The sequence below is a fragment of the Corythoichthys intestinalis genome, chromosome 18 (assembly GCF_030265065.1).
Source record: "Corythoichthys intestinalis isolate RoL2023-P3 chromosome 18, ASM3026506v1, whole genome shotgun sequence".
Lineage (NCBI taxonomy): Eukaryota > Metazoa > Chordata > Actinopteri > Syngnathiformes > Syngnathidae > Corythoichthys > Corythoichthys intestinalis.
In genome coordinates this window covers 14970473-14989424 of record NC_080412.1, presented here as the reverse complement: position 1 = coordinate 14989424, position 18952 = coordinate 14970473, and the positions used below count along the sequence as shown (strand labels likewise).

The following is an 18952-nucleotide window of genomic DNA, read 5'->3' as shown; positions in this document are numbered from 1 at the left end:
TTGTTGTGTTTCCCTCTCGGGTGCAGTTTGTCTTTCGTCGTCCCGGCTGGGCTTGAGTTATAGCGACGGGGAGCAGTTGCCGTGGCAGCCGGTGGGAGTTTAAGCGCTAATGGATGGAAGAGCTTGAGGATGTTGAGGGCGAAAGAGCAGTAATCTTGTTTAACAAAATGTGAAGTCCTCATACGTCGATGCCAGGTCTTTTCTTTATGAGGTTGTTTTACTCAAATGACCAAAAATAGTCACTTAAGTGTTAAAGCAAAAACAATGTAAATGAAGTGCAAAACCTCTGAATTAAATACCTTTTTCCCACCGGTGTACCTTATAGTCTGAAAAATACAATTTTGTCTTTCTGCAGCTTGTAAGACAGGGGTGCATTTGGATATGGTGGTGTGTCCAAAAAAAAAAAAAAATCTTGGTTTCGATACAGTATCGAAATCGACCGGTATCACACAGCCTGGTAGCGGAACCTGTATCGGGACCCACAAAATGGTATCGGCGCAACACTAGTTAGTGGAATAGTCATTTCAGGTTTAAACTATTGAACAATCGATTTGGGCAGATGGACCCACAACTAAAAATACAAGCCTAATGCAAATTTGAATATGTAGTGCAAGTAAAGGTGTTGATGAACTTTTCACATCAAAGGGCGAGCTCACTTCTGGTCTGCGGAACGCCGTCGGGAATGTTTGGCGTCAGTTTGATGAGCTGAATACTGATGAGTTGGACAAGTGCGTACGCGGCTCTTTTGTTCGCCCCCGCCACATCATTAGCATTTACCAGAGCGAGGGGTTGCCGCGTTTGTTAGCGAGATGCTAATTCGCTCCGCTGAGGGTACCACATAGATGCCATAATAAAAGAGATAAGAATTGGCAGATGGTAGAAGAGGAACAACAGGAGGACAGAAAGCAGAACAGAAGGATAGTAGGGTTTTATATCAACGGCTACCGTGGCAACAAGCATGTGTGAATGGTGCCTGAAGACATTTTTACAGTTGCATGAAATAGATTTCTGATTGATGTCTGATAAAACACCTGCTTCCTCATTTGCTGTCATTTACGGCAATGGAAATCTATTCCTTTTGACCTGAGAGGTGCGAATTATTGAATTTTAATTTGCCTCTCAAAGTCTAAATGGATTGGACGTACAGTATTGTGTTGTCAATGAACAAGTACTTCAATTTAAATGAATAAAAACAGAAATTAACTGTAGCTATGGCCCGCAATAACAATAACAATGTTTTATATCGTAGTATTTAACTCACTACCAATACCATTGATGGATTTGACTGCCATTGACAATGCTAGATGTCCAATTAATTTACACATGTAACATTTAGGTAAAGAAAGGGAATCATTGTAGTTTTATCTTTTTAGTGAAACAAAATTACTGCTACCTTTTAGAGCCATCTCTATTTTGCAGAGATGACACATCGTTGAGATGATTATAACGCGCATAATGATGTTGATGAGCAGCAGGTGGAGGTCAGTGTGGAGATGATGAAGAGAAGTCCAGCTGGCGCTTTGAATAACAGGCCAAAGCTGTCTTTTTCCTTAAAAAGATGGCCTTCTGCCACAAACACACACTAAACTATTTTTAATCCCCACTGAGAACTTTTCAGATGGGTTCATTTTTATCTTCTACACTGTACAGTTAACCCCGGCTTTATGAAATCAATGTCTGGACTACAAATTTAATCTCTACTTTGATGTAAAGTGGTTGTAAATCCTTATTATAAAACCCTTTCAAGCACAGTTAAGAATTTGTTTCACAGTTTACATCCAGTAGACGGTAAACTAACAAGTATTTATAAGAATTATGCAGCAAAATGTAATGATGGAAATAATTGCCATTACAGACATTTGGCTTTATAAGGCAATCATTGACTGCCATTGACAGCGCTATAGACCCCAATCACCAACGTCACACAATCACGTGATCGCTGTACTGTGCTGCCATATTGTCCGTCATTGTGTGTCCATATTGTCAATGATCGTAGTTTCTAAAGGCGAATTCACTTGCAAATTATGGAAGCCCCAGTGCTTTCAGACGATGTAAACTCATTGGATGAGTTGCATAAAAGCCGTTATTTGGAAAACTTCGGTTGATCCAGTCGCCAGATCCATATTTGATGCCCAAACCGATGTTTCCTCCTGTCCGGTCCCGTCCCGTGCGTCAGAGCTCGTCCTGAGACCACAAAATTTCCAATCATACTCCACTTTATGTCACAATGAGGAGTCGGGTACCCAAAATCGGCACCGGCCCCACTATAGCCCGACATTTGGTCAGCTGAGCGTCACCGTTGTCACGATTGTAAAATGAAACTTGATCGACAACGGGCCGGTGTGTGCCGAAAAATAGCTGCCCTGCATGAAATGTCCCCCCTGACTGGAGCGCTTATTTATAACGTGACGTGAAAACATCAAATGTTTTCATGGACGCATTACAGTAATGGATTTACGACTGTAAGATCAGTTTTAAATAATTAAATTACACAAAATATTAGTACTGTATTTTGGTAACAAATCGTGGACTGGGCCACATAACCATCTTTGGACAGAAATATATTAGTCTACAGGTTTTCACGACCATATCCCAATGACAATCACACAGGTATGACATTTATTAGTTCAAGCAGAGTAAAATAATACATATTCACAGTACAAGAAAGTCGTTTCCGTGTGGGCGCTCCCGTCAGGGGGGACATTTCACGCAGGGCGGTTATTTTTCGGCACAACACCTGTTGTTGCGCTCACCTTCTTGCTGCGCGAATGTGGCGACGAGCTTCGTAGTCTCCGTCTGATGATGTCTGCGATCGTGTTGGCATCATATTAATGTTTTCGCCGCTGTCTAACGGCTGTCGACACAAAAGCATCATGGACCGAGTTAAACAAACCGTGCTGCTTTCGAGATTTGCCCTTTTAACAATGGGCACACAGTAACTACAAAATGACCCTTTATCTTCTCTGTTACTGCAACCAACCGCCACACATGCCTTCACCATTTTGATTAATCAATGTTAACGACTGTCAGGAAGGTTTTTTTGGTTCGTTTACTAGGCGGTGATTCCTTAGACAAGCAGAAAAACACGCAGTAATAGGAGGAATGTACGTAGCGGTAATATGTAAACACGATGAGCTGACGGACAATATGGCGGCACCAATCAGGGGTGCGTAGTTTTGACGTCACGTGATTGGGGTCTATAGCCAATCCAGAGCCATGTAGAAAGAGAGTTGTGACACGCCCATTGGGATCCATTATACGATTTTACCTCCTGGTACTTCCAGGTAATAGAGCCTCGAATACTTCCAAACATCGCTTCGACAAGGGCGGACCCCAATGAGATAATCAAACAAGTACTTAGATACACGATTTAATGAATTTTACTATAAATGTCGCAATTAACGCTGTCAGTTCCATCCAAAACCATTACAGCCCTGCTTGTTCTTGGAACTACTCAGGCCTACGTGAACCACGTGACCCCCCTCGGCGAGATCAGATAGTGTCGCCACTCTTTCCACATGGCTTTGTTCCAAACCATTTTGTCTGAGAGAGCGAATGAACAAAATCGCCCTTCCTAGTCATTGGACATCGTTGTCAATGGCAGGCAATGAGTTCATAGTAAACATTAGTGAAGATAAAACAGCAATTCTTCTAAGAGGGTAAATCAATGATTATCCGCACGTTTATTTATTTTTTTGTTCATTTTAACAACACAAAACACTAAAAAGATCCACTCATTTCGATGAACTTGTTCCAGCGGTCTACAAGCTTATGAATGCCATCTGAAAAGAAAGTCTTTGGCTGGTCACACAACCATGTATGCACCGCTTTTTGCACTGCTTCTTCAGAAGAAAATTTACGACTGTGTAATGCATTTTTGAGTGGAGAAAAGAGATGATAGTCGGAAAGAGCAAGATCTAGACTATATGCAGGATACTCCAGCACCTCAAAACTCAGTTTGTTAATGGTTTCAGTGGTTTCCTTTGCAACATGTGGGCATGCATTTTCATGCTGTAGCAAAACTTTCTTTGACCGTAATTCTCAGCGTTTGGTGCGAATTGCAGGCTTCAGGCGCTTGGCTATCAAATCACAGTAAATTATACTGTTGGTTGTACTCCCCTTTTCCAGAAAATTGTCCAAAATATGCCCTTCCGAACCCCAAAAATGGTTAGCATAACCTTTCCTGCAGATAGTTGACTCTTGAATTTTTTCTTTACCGGGGAGGATGGATGTTTCCACTCCAAGCTTTGCCTCTTGGTTTCAGGACTGTAGTGATGAACCCATGATTCATCTCCAGTGACTATTCGACTCAAAAATGCTTCAACTTCATTGTTGTAGCGGTTCAGTAACGTTTGGCAGATCTCCAAATGTCTACGCTAGTGCTCTTCTGTAAGTTGTCTTGGCACCCACCATGCAGAAACTTTATTGTACTCCAGGATTTCATGAATGATTTCTTGAGCGCAGCCAAAACTGATCTGCAAAGATTGTGCATCTCATCAATGGTTTGCCAATATAATTTGTTGAACTTGCAGTCTTACTGCTGGAGGTTGATGGATGTCCTGCTCCTTCTGCATGTTTCACACTGGCCCGGCCAATTTTAAACTTCTCAATCCACTCATATACAATTCTTCTCGATAATGCATTGTCTCCATATTGTGAAGAGTATTTTATGAATTTTTGCCCCAGTGAACCTTCTGACCACAAAAATCGGACCACAGCACGCTGTTCTTCTCTGGTGCATTGTGCAAGTGGAGCGTCCATTTTTATCAACTGATAATAACACGTGTTAAAACCGAATGAACAATTCGATTAGCTGATCTTGAATATGTGACACAGTAGTCGACACGTGTTTAGAAATTTTGCGAAAAAGTTAAACTAAGAATGTGCTATAGAGTAACGTGTGGATAATTTTTGATTCACCCTCGAATTACTTGACTTAAAATATTAAATGAATTGGACAACTATTGTTGTCAGTGGCATCAAATGAGTCAATAGTAAATACAGTATTCTCATATTTTTTTATATTTTCAAGTGCACTTTTTTACTTTTTTTTTTTCATTAAACAAAAGAGAAGAAAAAAAAATATTCTCTTGTTCATTTTAAATATTTAATTAATTTAAATATTTTTCTTTTATAATAAAAAAGAGCTTCAGTAAAAAGATTATTATTTTTATTTATTTAAGAAATTCATTTTTTATTCAAAACAAAATTGAGATTTAAAAAAAATATATATACAGTGCCTTGCAAAAGTATACGGCCCCCTTGAATCTTGCAACCTTTCGCCACATTTCAGGCTTCAAACATAAAGATATGAAATTTAATTTTTTTGTCAAGAATCAACAACAAGTGGGACACAATCGTGAAGTGGAACAACATTTATTGGATAATTTAAACTTTTTTAACAAATAAAAAGCTGAAAAGTGGGGCGTGCAATATTATTCGGCCCCTTTACTTTCAGTGCAGCAAACTCACTCCAGAAGTTCAGTGAGGATCTCTGAATGATCCAATGTCGTCCTAAATGACCGATGATGATAAATAGAATCCACCTGTGTGTAATCAAGTCTCCGTATAAATGCACCTGCTCTGTGATAGTCTCAGGGTTCTGTTTAAAGTGCAGAGAGCATTATGAAAACCAAGGAACACACCAGGCAGGTCCGAGATACTGTTGTGGAGAAGTTTAAAGCCGGATTTGGATCCAAAAAGATTTCCCAAGCTTTAAACATCTCAAGGAGCACTGTGCAAGCCATCATATTGAAATGGAAGGAGCATCAGACCACTGCAAATCTACCAAGACCCGGCCGTCCTTCCAAACTTTCTTCTCAAACAAGGAGAAAACTGATCAGAGATGCAGCCAAGAGGCCCATGATCACTCTGGATGAACTGCAGAGATCTACAGCTGAGGTGGGAAAGTCTGTCCATAGGACAACAATCAGTGGTACACTGCACAAATCTGGCCTTTATGGAAGAGTGGCAAGAAGAAAGCCATTTCTCAAAGATATCCATAAAAAGTCTCGTTTAAAGTTTGCCACAAGCCACCTGGGAGACACACCAAATATGTGGAAGAAGGCGCTCTGGTCAGATGAAACCAAAATTGAACTTTTTGGCCACAATGCAAAACGATATGTTTGGCGTAAAAGCAACACAGCTCATCACCCTGAACACACCATCCCCACTGTCAAACATGGTGGTGGCAGCATCGTGGTTTGGGCCTGCTTTTCTTCAGCAGGGACAGGGAAGATGGTTAAAATTGACGGGAAGATGGATGCAGCCAAATACAGGAACATTCTGGAAGAAAACCTGTTGGTATCTGCACAAGACCTGAGACTGGGACAGAGATTTATCTTCCAACAGGACAATGATCCAAAACCTAAAGCCAAATCTACAATGGAATGGTTAAAAAATAAACGTATCCAGGTGTTAGAATGGCCAAGTCAAAGTCCAGACCTGAATCCAATCGAGAATCTGTGGAAAGAGCTGAAGACTGCTGTTCACAAACACTCTCCATCCAACCTCACTGAGCTCGAGCTGTTTTGCAAGGAAGAATGGGCAAGAATGTCAGTCTCTCGATGTGCAAAACTGATAGAAACATACCCCAAGCGACTTGCAGCTGTAATTGGAGCAAAAGGTGGCGCTACAAAGTATTAACGCAAGGGGGCCGAATAATATTGCACGCCCCACTTTTCAGTTTTTTATTTGTTAAAAAAGTTTAAATTATCCAATAAATTTTGTTCCACTTCACGATTGTATCCCACTTGTTGTTGATTCTTGACAAAAAATTAAAATTTTACATCTTTATGTTTGAAGCCTGAAATGTGGCGAAAGGTTGCAAGGTTCAAGGGGGCCGAATACTTTTGCAAGGCACTGTATATATGTGTGTGTGTGTGTGTGTGTATATATATATATATATATATATATGATATTTATTACGTCACTATTCTGAGATCAAGGGTTCAGTCCCAGACTCTGGCCTACCTGTGTGGAGCTTGCATGTTCTCCCCGTGCCCGTGTGGGTTTTCTCCGGGTATTCCGGTTTCCTCCCAGATCCCAAAAACATGAATGGTAGGGTGATGGACCACTCCCTGTTTCTCCAAGGTATGAGTGTGCGCGTAAATGATTGTTCGTCTCCTTGTGCCCTGTGACTGCCTGGCAACCGATTCAGGGTGTACGCAGCCTACTGCCCATAGTTGGCTGGGATGAACTCCAGCAACCCCGCGACCCTCGAGAGGATATGCAGCTCGGAAAATGAATGAATATTTTTAAAGCTAATTTAGTTTATTATTTATCAACTTATTATATATGACCTTCCAGTCAAAATGGATTGGAGGGCTTGTGTGTCAATGGTGTCTTGTGTGTCTATAAGTTCAATGAATTCCCTAGAAAGGGTTAAACTTTTTATGTGCTTTCTCACTTTTAATGTGCTCTTTTAATGTCGTTTCTATTGTCTCGTTAAAAAAGTAGGTAAAAAATATAAATGAAAATTTGTGTTGAAAAGAATCGGACATTTTCTAATCAGGCCATATCACCCAGCCCAACAGTAGGTGACTCTTAGAGGTCAGTGTTTCACCTCCTTCGCGATGAAGATGATGATGTAACAACGTGGTTTTACAATTTGTCTCCTCTTCCTCAGCAGGCGCTTTGTTCTCAGCTCGGTGATGTGTTTTTTCAAGTTGACAGAAGGCGACATGATGTTCCTCGACACAAATTAGCCAGATTGTTGTTTTGTATTCACAGGCATGTACAAAACACATTGATGCACATTGATTTCCTTGAGGCTCTAACCTCATCTGTGTCTTTAACCTAAATTGTGAGGATGTGTGTCATTTTGTTATGACACGCGCTTACTGCGAGTGAGTGTTGGACAACATTTTTTGTATTGATATTAACAACCAATAAACCCATTTTATTTTATACTGCAAAAGCAGGTTAATGGCAGGGTTTACACTCCAAATCTCCCTGCAGTGGGCGAACATCATTTGTAGAGAGGTAATAAAGATTACTCAAAACACACTTTCAACACATTTAAATTCATGAAACATTTGAAAACACATTTACAGTGCGGGATGATTATAAATAAATGAATATAGAATAGGAAAGAGCAACAGTAAAAACTTGAGAACCTTGCACTTAATTAGGATTCCTTGTGGCCATCTTAAAGCAGTGGACTTCTAATAGTCTCCTTTGCAGCGTATCTAAGTCGAGTGATTTTTGTCCACTCATAGACTCCACCATCAGTTGACAAGACAGCGCCCACAGACATTGTGCCATGCCTTCCCGTAGGGTGCCGACCCAGGCAGAACGTTGAGTTGGCTTTCACTTTGATAAACTCAAACACACGCTGTGTTCTAATGCCGGATTTAGGTGGATATAGGACGTACAGTTGTGGTCAAAAGTTTACATACACTTGTGAAGAACATAATGTCATGAATCTCTTGAGTTTCCAGTTATTTCTACAACTCTGATTTTTTTTCTGATAGAGTGATTGGAACAGATACTTCTTTGTCACAAAAAACATTCATGAAGTTTGGTTCTTTTATGACTTTATTATGGGTGAACAGAAAAAAGTGATCAAATCTGCTGGGTCAAAAATATACATACAGCAGCGCTAATATTTGGTAACATGTCCCTTGGCCATTTTCACTTCAATTAGGCGCTTTTGGTAGCCATCCACAAGCTTCTGGCAAGCTTCTGGTTGAATCTTTGACCACTCCTCTTGACAGAATTGGTGCAGTTCAGTTAAATTTGATGGCTTTCTGACATGGATTTGTTTTTTCAGCATTGTCCACAAGTTCTCAATGGGACTTTGGGAAGGCCATTCGAAAACCTTAATTCTAGCCTGATTTAGCCATTCCATTACCACTTTTGATGTGTGTTTGGGGTCATTGTCCTGTTGGAACACCCAACTGCGCCCAAGACCCAATCTTCGGGCTGATGACGTTAGGTTATCTTCAAGAATTTGAAGGTATTCCTCCTTCTTCATTATCCAATTTACTCTCTGTAAAGCACCAGTTCCATTGGAAGCAAAACAGCCCCACAGCATAATACTACCACCACCGTGCTTGACGGTAGGCATGGTGTACTTGGGGTTAAAGGCCTCACCTTTTCTCCTTCAAACATATTGCTGGGCATTGTGGCCAAACAGCTCGATTTTTGTTTCGTCTGACCACAGAACTTTCCTCCAGAAGGTCTTATCTTTGTCCGTGTGATCAGCAGCACGTCGAGCCTTAAGGTGCCGCTTTTGGAGCAAGGGCTTCCTTCTTGCACGGCAGCCTCTCAGTCCATGGAGATGCAAAACACGCTTGACTGTGGACACTGACACTTGTGTTCCAGCAGCTTCGAATTCTTGGCAGATCTGCTTTTTGGTGATTCTCGGTTGAATCATCATCCTCCTGACCAATTTTCTCTCAGCAGCAGGTGATAGCTTGCGTTTTCTTCCTGATCGTGGCAGTGACAAAACAGTGCCATGCACTTTATACATACAAACAATTGTTTGCACTGTTGCTCTTGGGACCTGCAGCTGCTTTGAAATGGCTCCAAGTGACTTTCCTGACTTGTTCAAGTCAATGATTGTTCAAGTCAATAATCACTCACAAGAAATTGCTAATTCTTGTTGCTGTATGTATATTTTTGACCCAGCAGATTTGATCACTTTTTCTGTTAACCCATAATAAAGTCATAAAATAACCAAACTTCATGAATGTTTTTTGTGACAAAGAAGTATCTGTTCCAGTCACTCTTTCGGAGAAAAATCAGAGTTGTAGAAATAACTGGAAACTCAAGAGAGCCATGACATTATGTTCTTCACAAGTGTATGTAAACTTTTGACCACAACTGTAGGTTTTACTGCATACAAGCAGGCAGGAGTATCTTAAGAGTGATTTGGTCGAGGATTTAAGGTAATCATTATAGTAAATAGCACCGTGCATGCACTTTGAAACGTGAAAAAAATCAAAGGATAAAATTAGTATAACTGGCTTGAAATGTTAACGTAAACGTAACTGCTCGTTTTTTTGCTTTTAACCAAGAATCTAGACTTTTTTATATTCATATCTATAGAAATGCTGCGATTTAAGCATTTATTTACAAGAATTTTCAACTTAAAAAGCTCTTTCTTTGTTTCGTGACAACCGCCATGTTGGATTACACAATACCGTAACTTTTGCTTGAAATATTTTTTGTAAAATCAACGATAACTGCCCGTTTTTTGCTTTTAACCAAGAATCTAGACTGTTTTACGTTCATATCTATAGGAAGTCAGCGATTTAAGCATTTATTTACAAGAATTTTCAGCTGAAAAAGCTCTTTGTTTCGTGACACCCGCATTGTTGGATTTTGAATAGCAATAGCGGAATTCAACCTAAATAAGATGTGATTGTATATAGAAAAAGGCAAATTTTGCTTTTGTTGGGTAAAATTAAGATTATTCTGCATGTTTTCCTCAAGTATTAAGTATCTGATGTGAAAATTGAGTGATTTATCGGCTGTTGAAAACTTGCACTAAATTTGAAAAAAGACTTAAGTTGCTATTTTGGGCAAAATATGTTATATTAAATATTGCTATTGATCCTGAAAATATAGGTGATTATTTCTGCACTTGGTGATTTGTGTGCATCGAGTGTAAAATTTGACAATTTTATAGCCATTTTAAGGTTTCTTATTCTTGTATAAACAAACAATTAAACAGGATTTTATTAGGGAACGACTTTGAATTTTTTGATGTCGCTGCTGATGGAGACTCATATATGCCTGAGGAGGTGCTTGTTTTGATTTTAGGTCGCTAGGAGCTTTGGTTTTGAAAATATCTGAAGTTTTAAGTTTTTCAAAACAGGCCCCCTACGGATCCGCCCTGAGCCCCGTTTCCCGTCAACTGATAATGAAGTCTATGCTCTACTAAAATACTCTTAATTTGACGAAATCTTGATGGATTTTCAAAAGGACTGGTTGATAACGAAACGTTTTTACGTGGCAATGTCGTTCAATAAATATGGTGAATTTTTTAGAATGACGACTTCTAATATAGATAGGAGCTTACATTTTTAAAAAATAATGTTTCTGTTTCACTTCTTTTTCACATGGATTTAATTTCTTTCTTTCCCTAAACCCTTAAAAAACAAACTTTGAGAGCTTTGGCGATTAACAAAAATTGCCGACCAGGAAGCCTGCTCTAGGATTGAACAGCGGCCAAATTTTGGTCGCTGAAGGATGCAAACCAGTTAAAATCCATAACAGAATGACAACTGTGTATGGAAGCACATGTTTCAGCTGAAAAACTGTCCTAAAAATGGCACAAAGTTTGAAAGCGATTATGTCAAAAGTGTCGTGAACGACTGGTTGAGACACCAGTCCAAAGATTTTTACGCTGAGGGAATACGGTTGCTTGTGCATAAATGGGGAAAAATGTGTGACAGTGCTGGGAGACTGCATTGAAAATGTTTTTAAAAAGTAAGCGTCAATCGGTACTAGATATAATTCACCGCATTTATAAGTTGACCTCCATATTATTATTACCAATGGTTTGATTGGTACTGGTACCCAACCCTTCTGGTTGGTTTGATGCCAATATTAATATCATCTATATGTCCAAAGCAGGCCATTGAGTCAATAAAGCTGTGTTTTTCTTTCCATTTTAAGAAATCTAATTAGACAGGAATGAAGCCTAACATGAGAATGTCTGACCCCTCACCTCTTACTGTTTTCAGATGTTAAAGAAATGAAAATCACTGAGGGTTCTTTTTGTTGTTGTTTTTTGTTTGGACAGCAGAAACACTTTCTAAAAATACCTTCGAATGGAAAAGGGAAGTGGCAAAAGTTACCAAGTCGTCTGCTCGCCTCTTTTGGCCTCCGTCTCTCTCATGGGAATACGAGGGCAAACATGTCGTTGCTGCTCCAGCTTTGCTTCGCCACCTGTGTCGCAGGAACAGGTGAGTACTTATAGGAAGTAAGCCATTGACAGCGATAGATTCGCTGCCACCCCTCCCAGTCTGAATGGATCGGATGTCTATTGCTATCAGTGGCAGCTAATAAGTTAAAAAAGAAAATATAAACTCTAATCTTTCATTTTTTTCGTGGTTCCTTGAGTATTTGCCGGTTCTGCTGAGACAGTGGTGGGCACAGAAGGGCGAAGAGTGGTGCTGCCTTGCCGTGTGATGGCTGCAGAGAGAAGCGGCATGCACGTGTGCTGGGGGCGTGGCCAGCCAGCTGTCTTCTCCTGCCACAACACCTTGGCCCATGTGGCGGGCCAGCGTCTGATCTACAAGAAATCCTTCAGGTTTGGTCCACTACTTCAAGTCCCACAATGCTTTTTGTGGTTTCCACTGGTACCGATCTTCCATTCCTTCACTGTGTGCAGGTACTCTGTGTCTTGGGACACGAGAGACGCCAACTCTCCCTCGCTCTCCATCTTCAACGTGCGACCTTCAGATTCAGGCTTATACCACTGCCGGGTTGAGCTGCCCGGACCTTTTAATGATAAAACCTTCTCTGTTCTCCTCATCGTCCTAAAACGTCAGTTTATCGGACACGGGTTATAATTGGAAAAATGCTGGTTTGGTGTAGAGGACCAAGGGTGCCAAAATAAAATAGATAAATACAAAATTCAGTAGTTAAATGTGATATTATATATGTTATTTCAGTGTTCATTTATATAAAGATTTATTTATATTTGTGTTTAAAATTTGTTTAATTATTTCAACATTTATTCATTTTGGTTTTAAATTCATTCATTCATCTTATTTTTTTTATATTTTACTTGACTATTCGGTTCACTTTTATTGTTTTATTTCAACATTTACTTTCATAGATTTAGTTCTTTTTTATTTATTTATTTAGTTCATAATTACATATTTAAATGTGACTTTAATATGTGGTTATTTAAGTATATTATATTTTTCTTTTTTAAGATTTATTTACTATTTTTTATTTCTATTTTTGTTTATTTATTTCAACATTTTTTCACATGTATTATTCCAATATTAGTTAAATATTTATTACCATTATTTTGTCAGAATTTAATAACATACATTTATTTAAAATTTGTAATTAGTTAAGTATTTATTCATTTCAATTTTTATTTATTTCAGCATCTATTCTACATTTTTGCTTATTTCAATTTTTATTCCAAAATCCAAATCAAAACATACAATCAAAATAAATGTTGCGACATAGAAAAAAATATCTATATGTTTTAAATAATAAATAAAAAATATTAAAATAATTACTGTAATTTTCGCTACTTTTTTCTTTCATTTTGAATCCTGCAGCTTGTCCAGTGCGGCTAAGTTGTTGATTTATTTGGCTTAATAGGTAACACTTTATTTGACCGCGGCATCATAAGATTGTCATAATTATGACATAACACTATCATGGGCATTACTGAATGCTTATGACAGATGTCATTAAGTGTCATCTGGCAAATTATGTCACTAACTCCATTTATGTCCATCTTGGATCTTTTACATCAATTCAAAAGTGAGATAATTTGCCGGATAACTTTAAATGACATCTGTTATAAGCAGTCATTAATGCTCATGACAGTGTCATGTCTAATGACAGTCTTATGGCACTACTGTCAAATAAAGTGATACCAAATACCATAACTAGCAATTAATGAAATAACTGGAACAGTAACTGAAGAAATAATTAGCACAAAACATGAATTTGGATTGTTATTTACATCTGTAGCAGTGAAATGCATGCTAAGAGGCATGTTGGACAACAACAGTTCTGACAGCAGGTGGCAGCAGAGGTTAACTGTCTCTCCCAAGGGAGCAGTGATGGCCAAATGAAGCTTCTTGAAGCAATGAAGCTTTTCAGCCGATTGGTTCAAAGCTTCATGGTGGCTCATTTGGTCTTACGAAAGTCGTATGATGCCACTGTCAAATAAAGTGTTACCGGTTAATATCGATTGGTGTAAATATCCCATAATACAGTGAGGGCAGCTGCGTCTGTTTGTCCAGTGCGGTTTATCTATGAACAAATGTCGTTTTCGTGACAAATTTGGTGAGCGGTGTCTTATAGTTAGGTGCGCCTTATAATGCGAAAATTATGGTAATGTAAAAATTTGATAAATACGTACAAATATACAAATACAGAATAGAAATCAAATCATTCAAATTGAAATATACTGTATAGATAAATATTTACATAATACTCTCTTGGTCCTCCATAGTGCAGTTTTACATACAGTCAAAAAATACCGAAATTGTTTCCAGGCGACGGTAACCTGAACGCACCGCCGACTACACAAAGTGTCAACTTGGAAGACGAGGAAGGAATTGATGTCACGCAGAGCGTGATTTGGTGGGATAGCACAGTAGACGACACAACCGGACCAGTGGTAGCACGGGTTCAGGTAAAGATAACAAAAATGGGTGGCAGATGGCACAATTTGTTGTTTTTCTAACACTTGTCTCTCGGCGACAGACGCCTGTTGGCAAGAAGGACAGCCCTAATCTGTGGATGTTCCTCGGAAACACACTTAGGAGCGCCTTCATCATCTTCGTACCCGCAGTGATACTGACTGCGGCTTACAGTTCGTACACTATATTGGCTACATTTGGGACATTTTGGGAACTACAGTGGTACCTCTACATACGATCGCTTCGACACACGAACTTTTCGACATCCGACGTAAAATTTGACTCGCCATTTGTTTCTACATCCGACGACATGCTCGAAATACGACGACAATGGCAGCACCGCAGACGAATGCACGGCGGATTTTCTTGTGTGACAAATCAACACAGGTTTCAGAAAAGGTTGGTACAGGTGGTGAAACAAGGAAAAAGTTGACGCTTACCTTCTAAATGAAGATGCAAATGACAGAAAAATATGAGCGTAGGGTGGGCATCCGTGAAATGGCTCAACAATACATCTCCACGGTCCTCCTCCGACCATCGTTCGCCAGTCTTTATAAGTTAAGCTGACAATTCTTATTGTGGTAACATCTCCAGAGAAATCGCCAGCTTCGCCACGTTTTCATCATTTCTTTCACAACTTATTTAACACAAAACGCCTGCTGTCTGCTGCAATTGACGATGTTCTCAAGAAAGCATTGAAAGCGAAAGTAAACTTTCACCCGCTCCCCTCCCTCTTTGTCACGTCAGCGCCGCGGTGCCTTCAGGTACAGAAAAAAACGTCCGCCTTATTAGAACCCGTTTCGTTACACTATTACAGGAATTATTATTATTATTACATTATTAATCCGATTTTTATTTATTATTTATTTGTTTTGCTGTATGTTATTGCCATTTGTAATAGTACCAGCAGTATTTTTTAAGGATTTAGTGCAGGTTTTTGGGCTGTGGAACGAATTAATGGAATTATAATGTATTCCTATGGGAAAATCCTGCTCGACATACGACCATTTCGACTTACAAACAAGCTCCTGGAACGGATTAACTTCGTATGTAGAGGTACCACTGTATAAGACATTCTCCTAATTCCCCAATTTTCATTGTCAATTTCCCAAATTTAAGAGTTCAAAGGTCAAAATATGCTTTACCCTTTATCGGGCACTCATTGAACTCAATGGCTGTCATTGAAGCAACAGCTGTTTATAGCCCCTTTCACATACGCCGAAACACTGTGAAAATCCCGGGATTTAAACATGCAGCCCTTGTATGTGAACGCAATTTCCCGGGTCGACTGAAGTGGAGATTACGTGGACATTTCACGGCACGACATTTCTCAGTATAATACTCGGGAAAGTCCCGGGACGAGGCTTATGTGAAAGCAAGCGTTAATTTCCTAGTTCACAGCACGATGGCTGATGACATAAATATCATGGTGGGCCGATCGTCACTTCCTCTTTCTTCGCAGTAAGACAAAAAGCAGTGAACAAACATCGCAATTATTAACATAGTAAGCTGAAAATAGCTAAATTAAACTGAAAACATAGCGAAATTGAATTGCTATTGGATCATAGAGCCGAGGAAGCGAGTCCATCGTCCATCTTTGGAAATGTGTGGTTTATTTTGTTGCCGATGTTTGGGTCCACAATTTCAGAAATAAGGTTGTACCTCAAACCAGAAAACAACGGGAGTTTTCAAGAGTTTATTAAATACAAACAAAAATACACGCAATCGCGAAAAAGAGGGAATAACACAATGAGTCCGTAACAGTAGGTCGACGGGAATCAATAATACTAACCTAAGCGGTAGGCAGAGAGCCGATAAGACAACAAAACAAATACACTCAAATAACAGCACAACAACAAGGGCCGCAGAAGTGTTGAATGGCGCCCAGCAAGTTAATATCTCAGCACCCTTCTCATGGATCGCCTGGGCTTTAATAAAGTCTTGATGAGCGTGAGCTGGCTGCAGTTACGATGTCGAGAACGCTTCCACAAACGGCTCTGTAAAAAAACATGATTTGACCAACATTGTGACAGCCGATGCCGAACAAAAATGACGTAATGTCTGAGTTATAAAATCGCGGCAACAGCCCTCCCCGCCAGTGGACAACACAGAACAAGTCTGTGAAAGTGTCCAACCCACGTCATTCTTGGGATATCTCTCCATGCGTGAAAGCAATGACGCGATTAAATCCCGCGTCACATTACATGGGAATTTACTGAAATATGTGTGTGAAAGGGGCTTGTCACTTCCCCAGAATTCTCAAAATGAAATTCCTCCTATAGAAAATATTTTTTTCATATTTTGCCTGTTTTTCCATTTTTCTTGACTGCAGTTTTTATTTCGTATTGGCTACAGGAATCTGGAGGACCAATCTAAAGGCGCTGACTGACAACCACAGGAGCGAATCAGAAGAAGTAGAGGCAGACATGTATGTGTAAAACTGAAAAGAACCTTAATTTTGCATATCAATATCCATGTTCAGTTCTTAATCTTGGTTTATTTTAGTATAACCCTTTATAGGACAGTCATTGAACTTATTTGTTGCTATTGACGGCGCTAGACGTCCAATTCATTGTGCGCCGTCAATGGCACGGAAAAATTAGCATTCACTGCCAGTTATCCCACTTTAAATACATTAAAAAAGATGAGAAAAATCAACTAAAGATTGTTATTACATTAAATTCTGAATTTTATTTTTCTTACAAAAATAATAATGAAATGAAAATAAACTTAAAATTATATTTAGACACTTTTTTCTTTGGATGGGGAGGAAGGTAACTTACGTTTTTCTGTGTTTTACCAGTAGGGAGGACAAGACTTGATGACGATACATTTTTTTCTGTTGCGTTAACATTTTGTTTTACAAAAAGGGAAGACATAAGCTTTCTTTTTTTAGATTAAGATTAGTTTTTATTTGTGGGAATGCATTCGTTCATTTGCCCCATCCAGTCAAAATGAATTGGACGTCTTGAGCGGTTAGTGGCAGCCAGTGAGTTAACAAGGTAAGCAACACAAAAATGGCCCTGAATTAGTCAGAAGTGACTGAAAATCTCCAATCTATGACTCATGGGAGAGCAAAGCATCCCCAAACAATTCCTCTAGAAATTGCATTTTCTACCAACAGTGTTTGTATTATTAAACCATTAGAGAGGAAAAGTTCTTTCATTTGTTTATTTCTATCTTTTAACTCTTAAAAGTCTTGGAATGCGCCCACACTTCCTGCGTGCACGTCATATCTGAAGCCTCGTCACATTGTAATTACGTCACCCACCGTGCTGCTGGTTGGTCTCGTTTGAAAGTGCGGAAGTTGAGGTTCACTCTCGTTTTAGTTGAAGTAAATCGACCAAGTAAAATGGGAAATAATGTCATTTGAGTTTTATGGTTTTATTGCCCTCATATATAAACATTAAAATGCTGAATGGACCGCATGTTTGTCTCCATATTTCCATCATTTCTTGCCCTTTTTCAAAATACGAAAGCACCACGAAAAACTACATCTCATAGGAGTCATTGTGAGGCCACGAAGGACGGACGTGATGTGAACATTTTTAATGTATTGCCGGGCAAGGTGCCACCTAATGGAAGGGAGGCAAGATAGCGAGCAACGGCCGGTTGGATTGAGCGAGCGACTTTGTGAAACGTGCTTCCTGAATCGAAAACTAAATTTAGAGCAAGCTAATGCATTAGTTCATCAACTTAAGGAAGAGGATGGGCCAGATTTGTCATTGTTTTCTTCGGATGAGTTGGCGAGTGAGAAGAGTGACAGCAGTGCACAAAGGGCAGAAGGAGGACTGACACTCCCCTAAAGAGTGGGCTGTGTGACGTGGCCCTGTGTCTTGATCCAGGGCAAAACTGAGTTGCATGCCTGAAAAAATTGAACTGGACTAGTTTATTGTCAAAATTTTTGAATATACTTTTTTTCAATGTTATATTTGAATGTTTTTTTTCTACAGTCATTTGTATGTGTGTTTTCGAGAAGCTTGATTATATTTGTATAGTTTTTATAAGGTGGTGGATGCAATAACTAACCTCACAAACCCTTTTTGTGTTAAATATATCATTTTTTGTACTGTTGGTCTACTGTACTGTATATAACCTGTTTTGACCATAGTTTGTGTCAATGCCAAAAATCTAAAACTATTCAGTCACTTTTTTTCTGTTGAATGGTTATCCTAACAAGTTGAATAAATATTCTAAGGCTTCAAATCGGTTTGTTGAGCATGTCTGATTCTCAATAGGACATCAATATTACTAATTTTGACAAAAGAGTTTGGGATTTTTTTGTCGATTTGGGTGCAAAATGTTGATTATAATTGGTCAGTAAAGAAAACAACAGCTTGAACATGAAGGTTATGTAGTCCTGAACAAAGGGACCCAACCAGGCCAATGTGAACAAATTTGAAATATAAAGGCAACGTCAAAGGCATGCAGAATTGCACAAAATAGGCTTGAACCTTAAAGGGTCAACATAAGGGATGACAAGCTTTTTTTTTTTTTGAGAAGAATCTTTTATTTCTTAGTTTTGTTTTTAAAAATTTCTAATAAGTCAATCTTTTTATTAAATGAATGTGTCACAGCACTATCGACTAAAAGGAAAT

The 18952-nt window shown here is 39.1% G+C and overlaps 1 protein-coding gene across 5 annotated transcripts in view; it reads left to right on the top strand.

Annotated features, from left to right (window-relative positions):
• LOC130906728 (T-cell immunoglobulin and mucin domain-containing protein 4-like) overlaps nt 1-18536 on the top strand; it is a 51150-nt gene extending 32614 nt beyond the window's left edge. For all 5 annotated transcript variants that reach the window (XM_057821300.1, XM_057821304.1, XM_057821301.1 and 2 more), the window contains exons 3-8: nt 11756-11918; nt 12076-12265; nt 12347-12501; nt 14208-14347; nt 14419-14527; nt 16710-18536. In XM_057821300.1, the coding sequence (XP_057677283.1) occupies nt 11870-11918; nt 12076-12265; nt 12347-12501; nt 14208-14347; nt 14419-14527; nt 16710-16792 (726 nt within the window). In that variant the 5' untranslated portion in view covers nt 11756-11869 and the 3' untranslated portion in view covers nt 16793-18536. The remainder of the gene's footprint in view (nt 1-11755; nt 11919-12075; nt 12266-12346; nt 12502-14207; nt 14348-14418; nt 14528-16709) is intronic.
• The last annotated feature ends 416 nt before the right edge of the window (nt 18537-18952 follow it).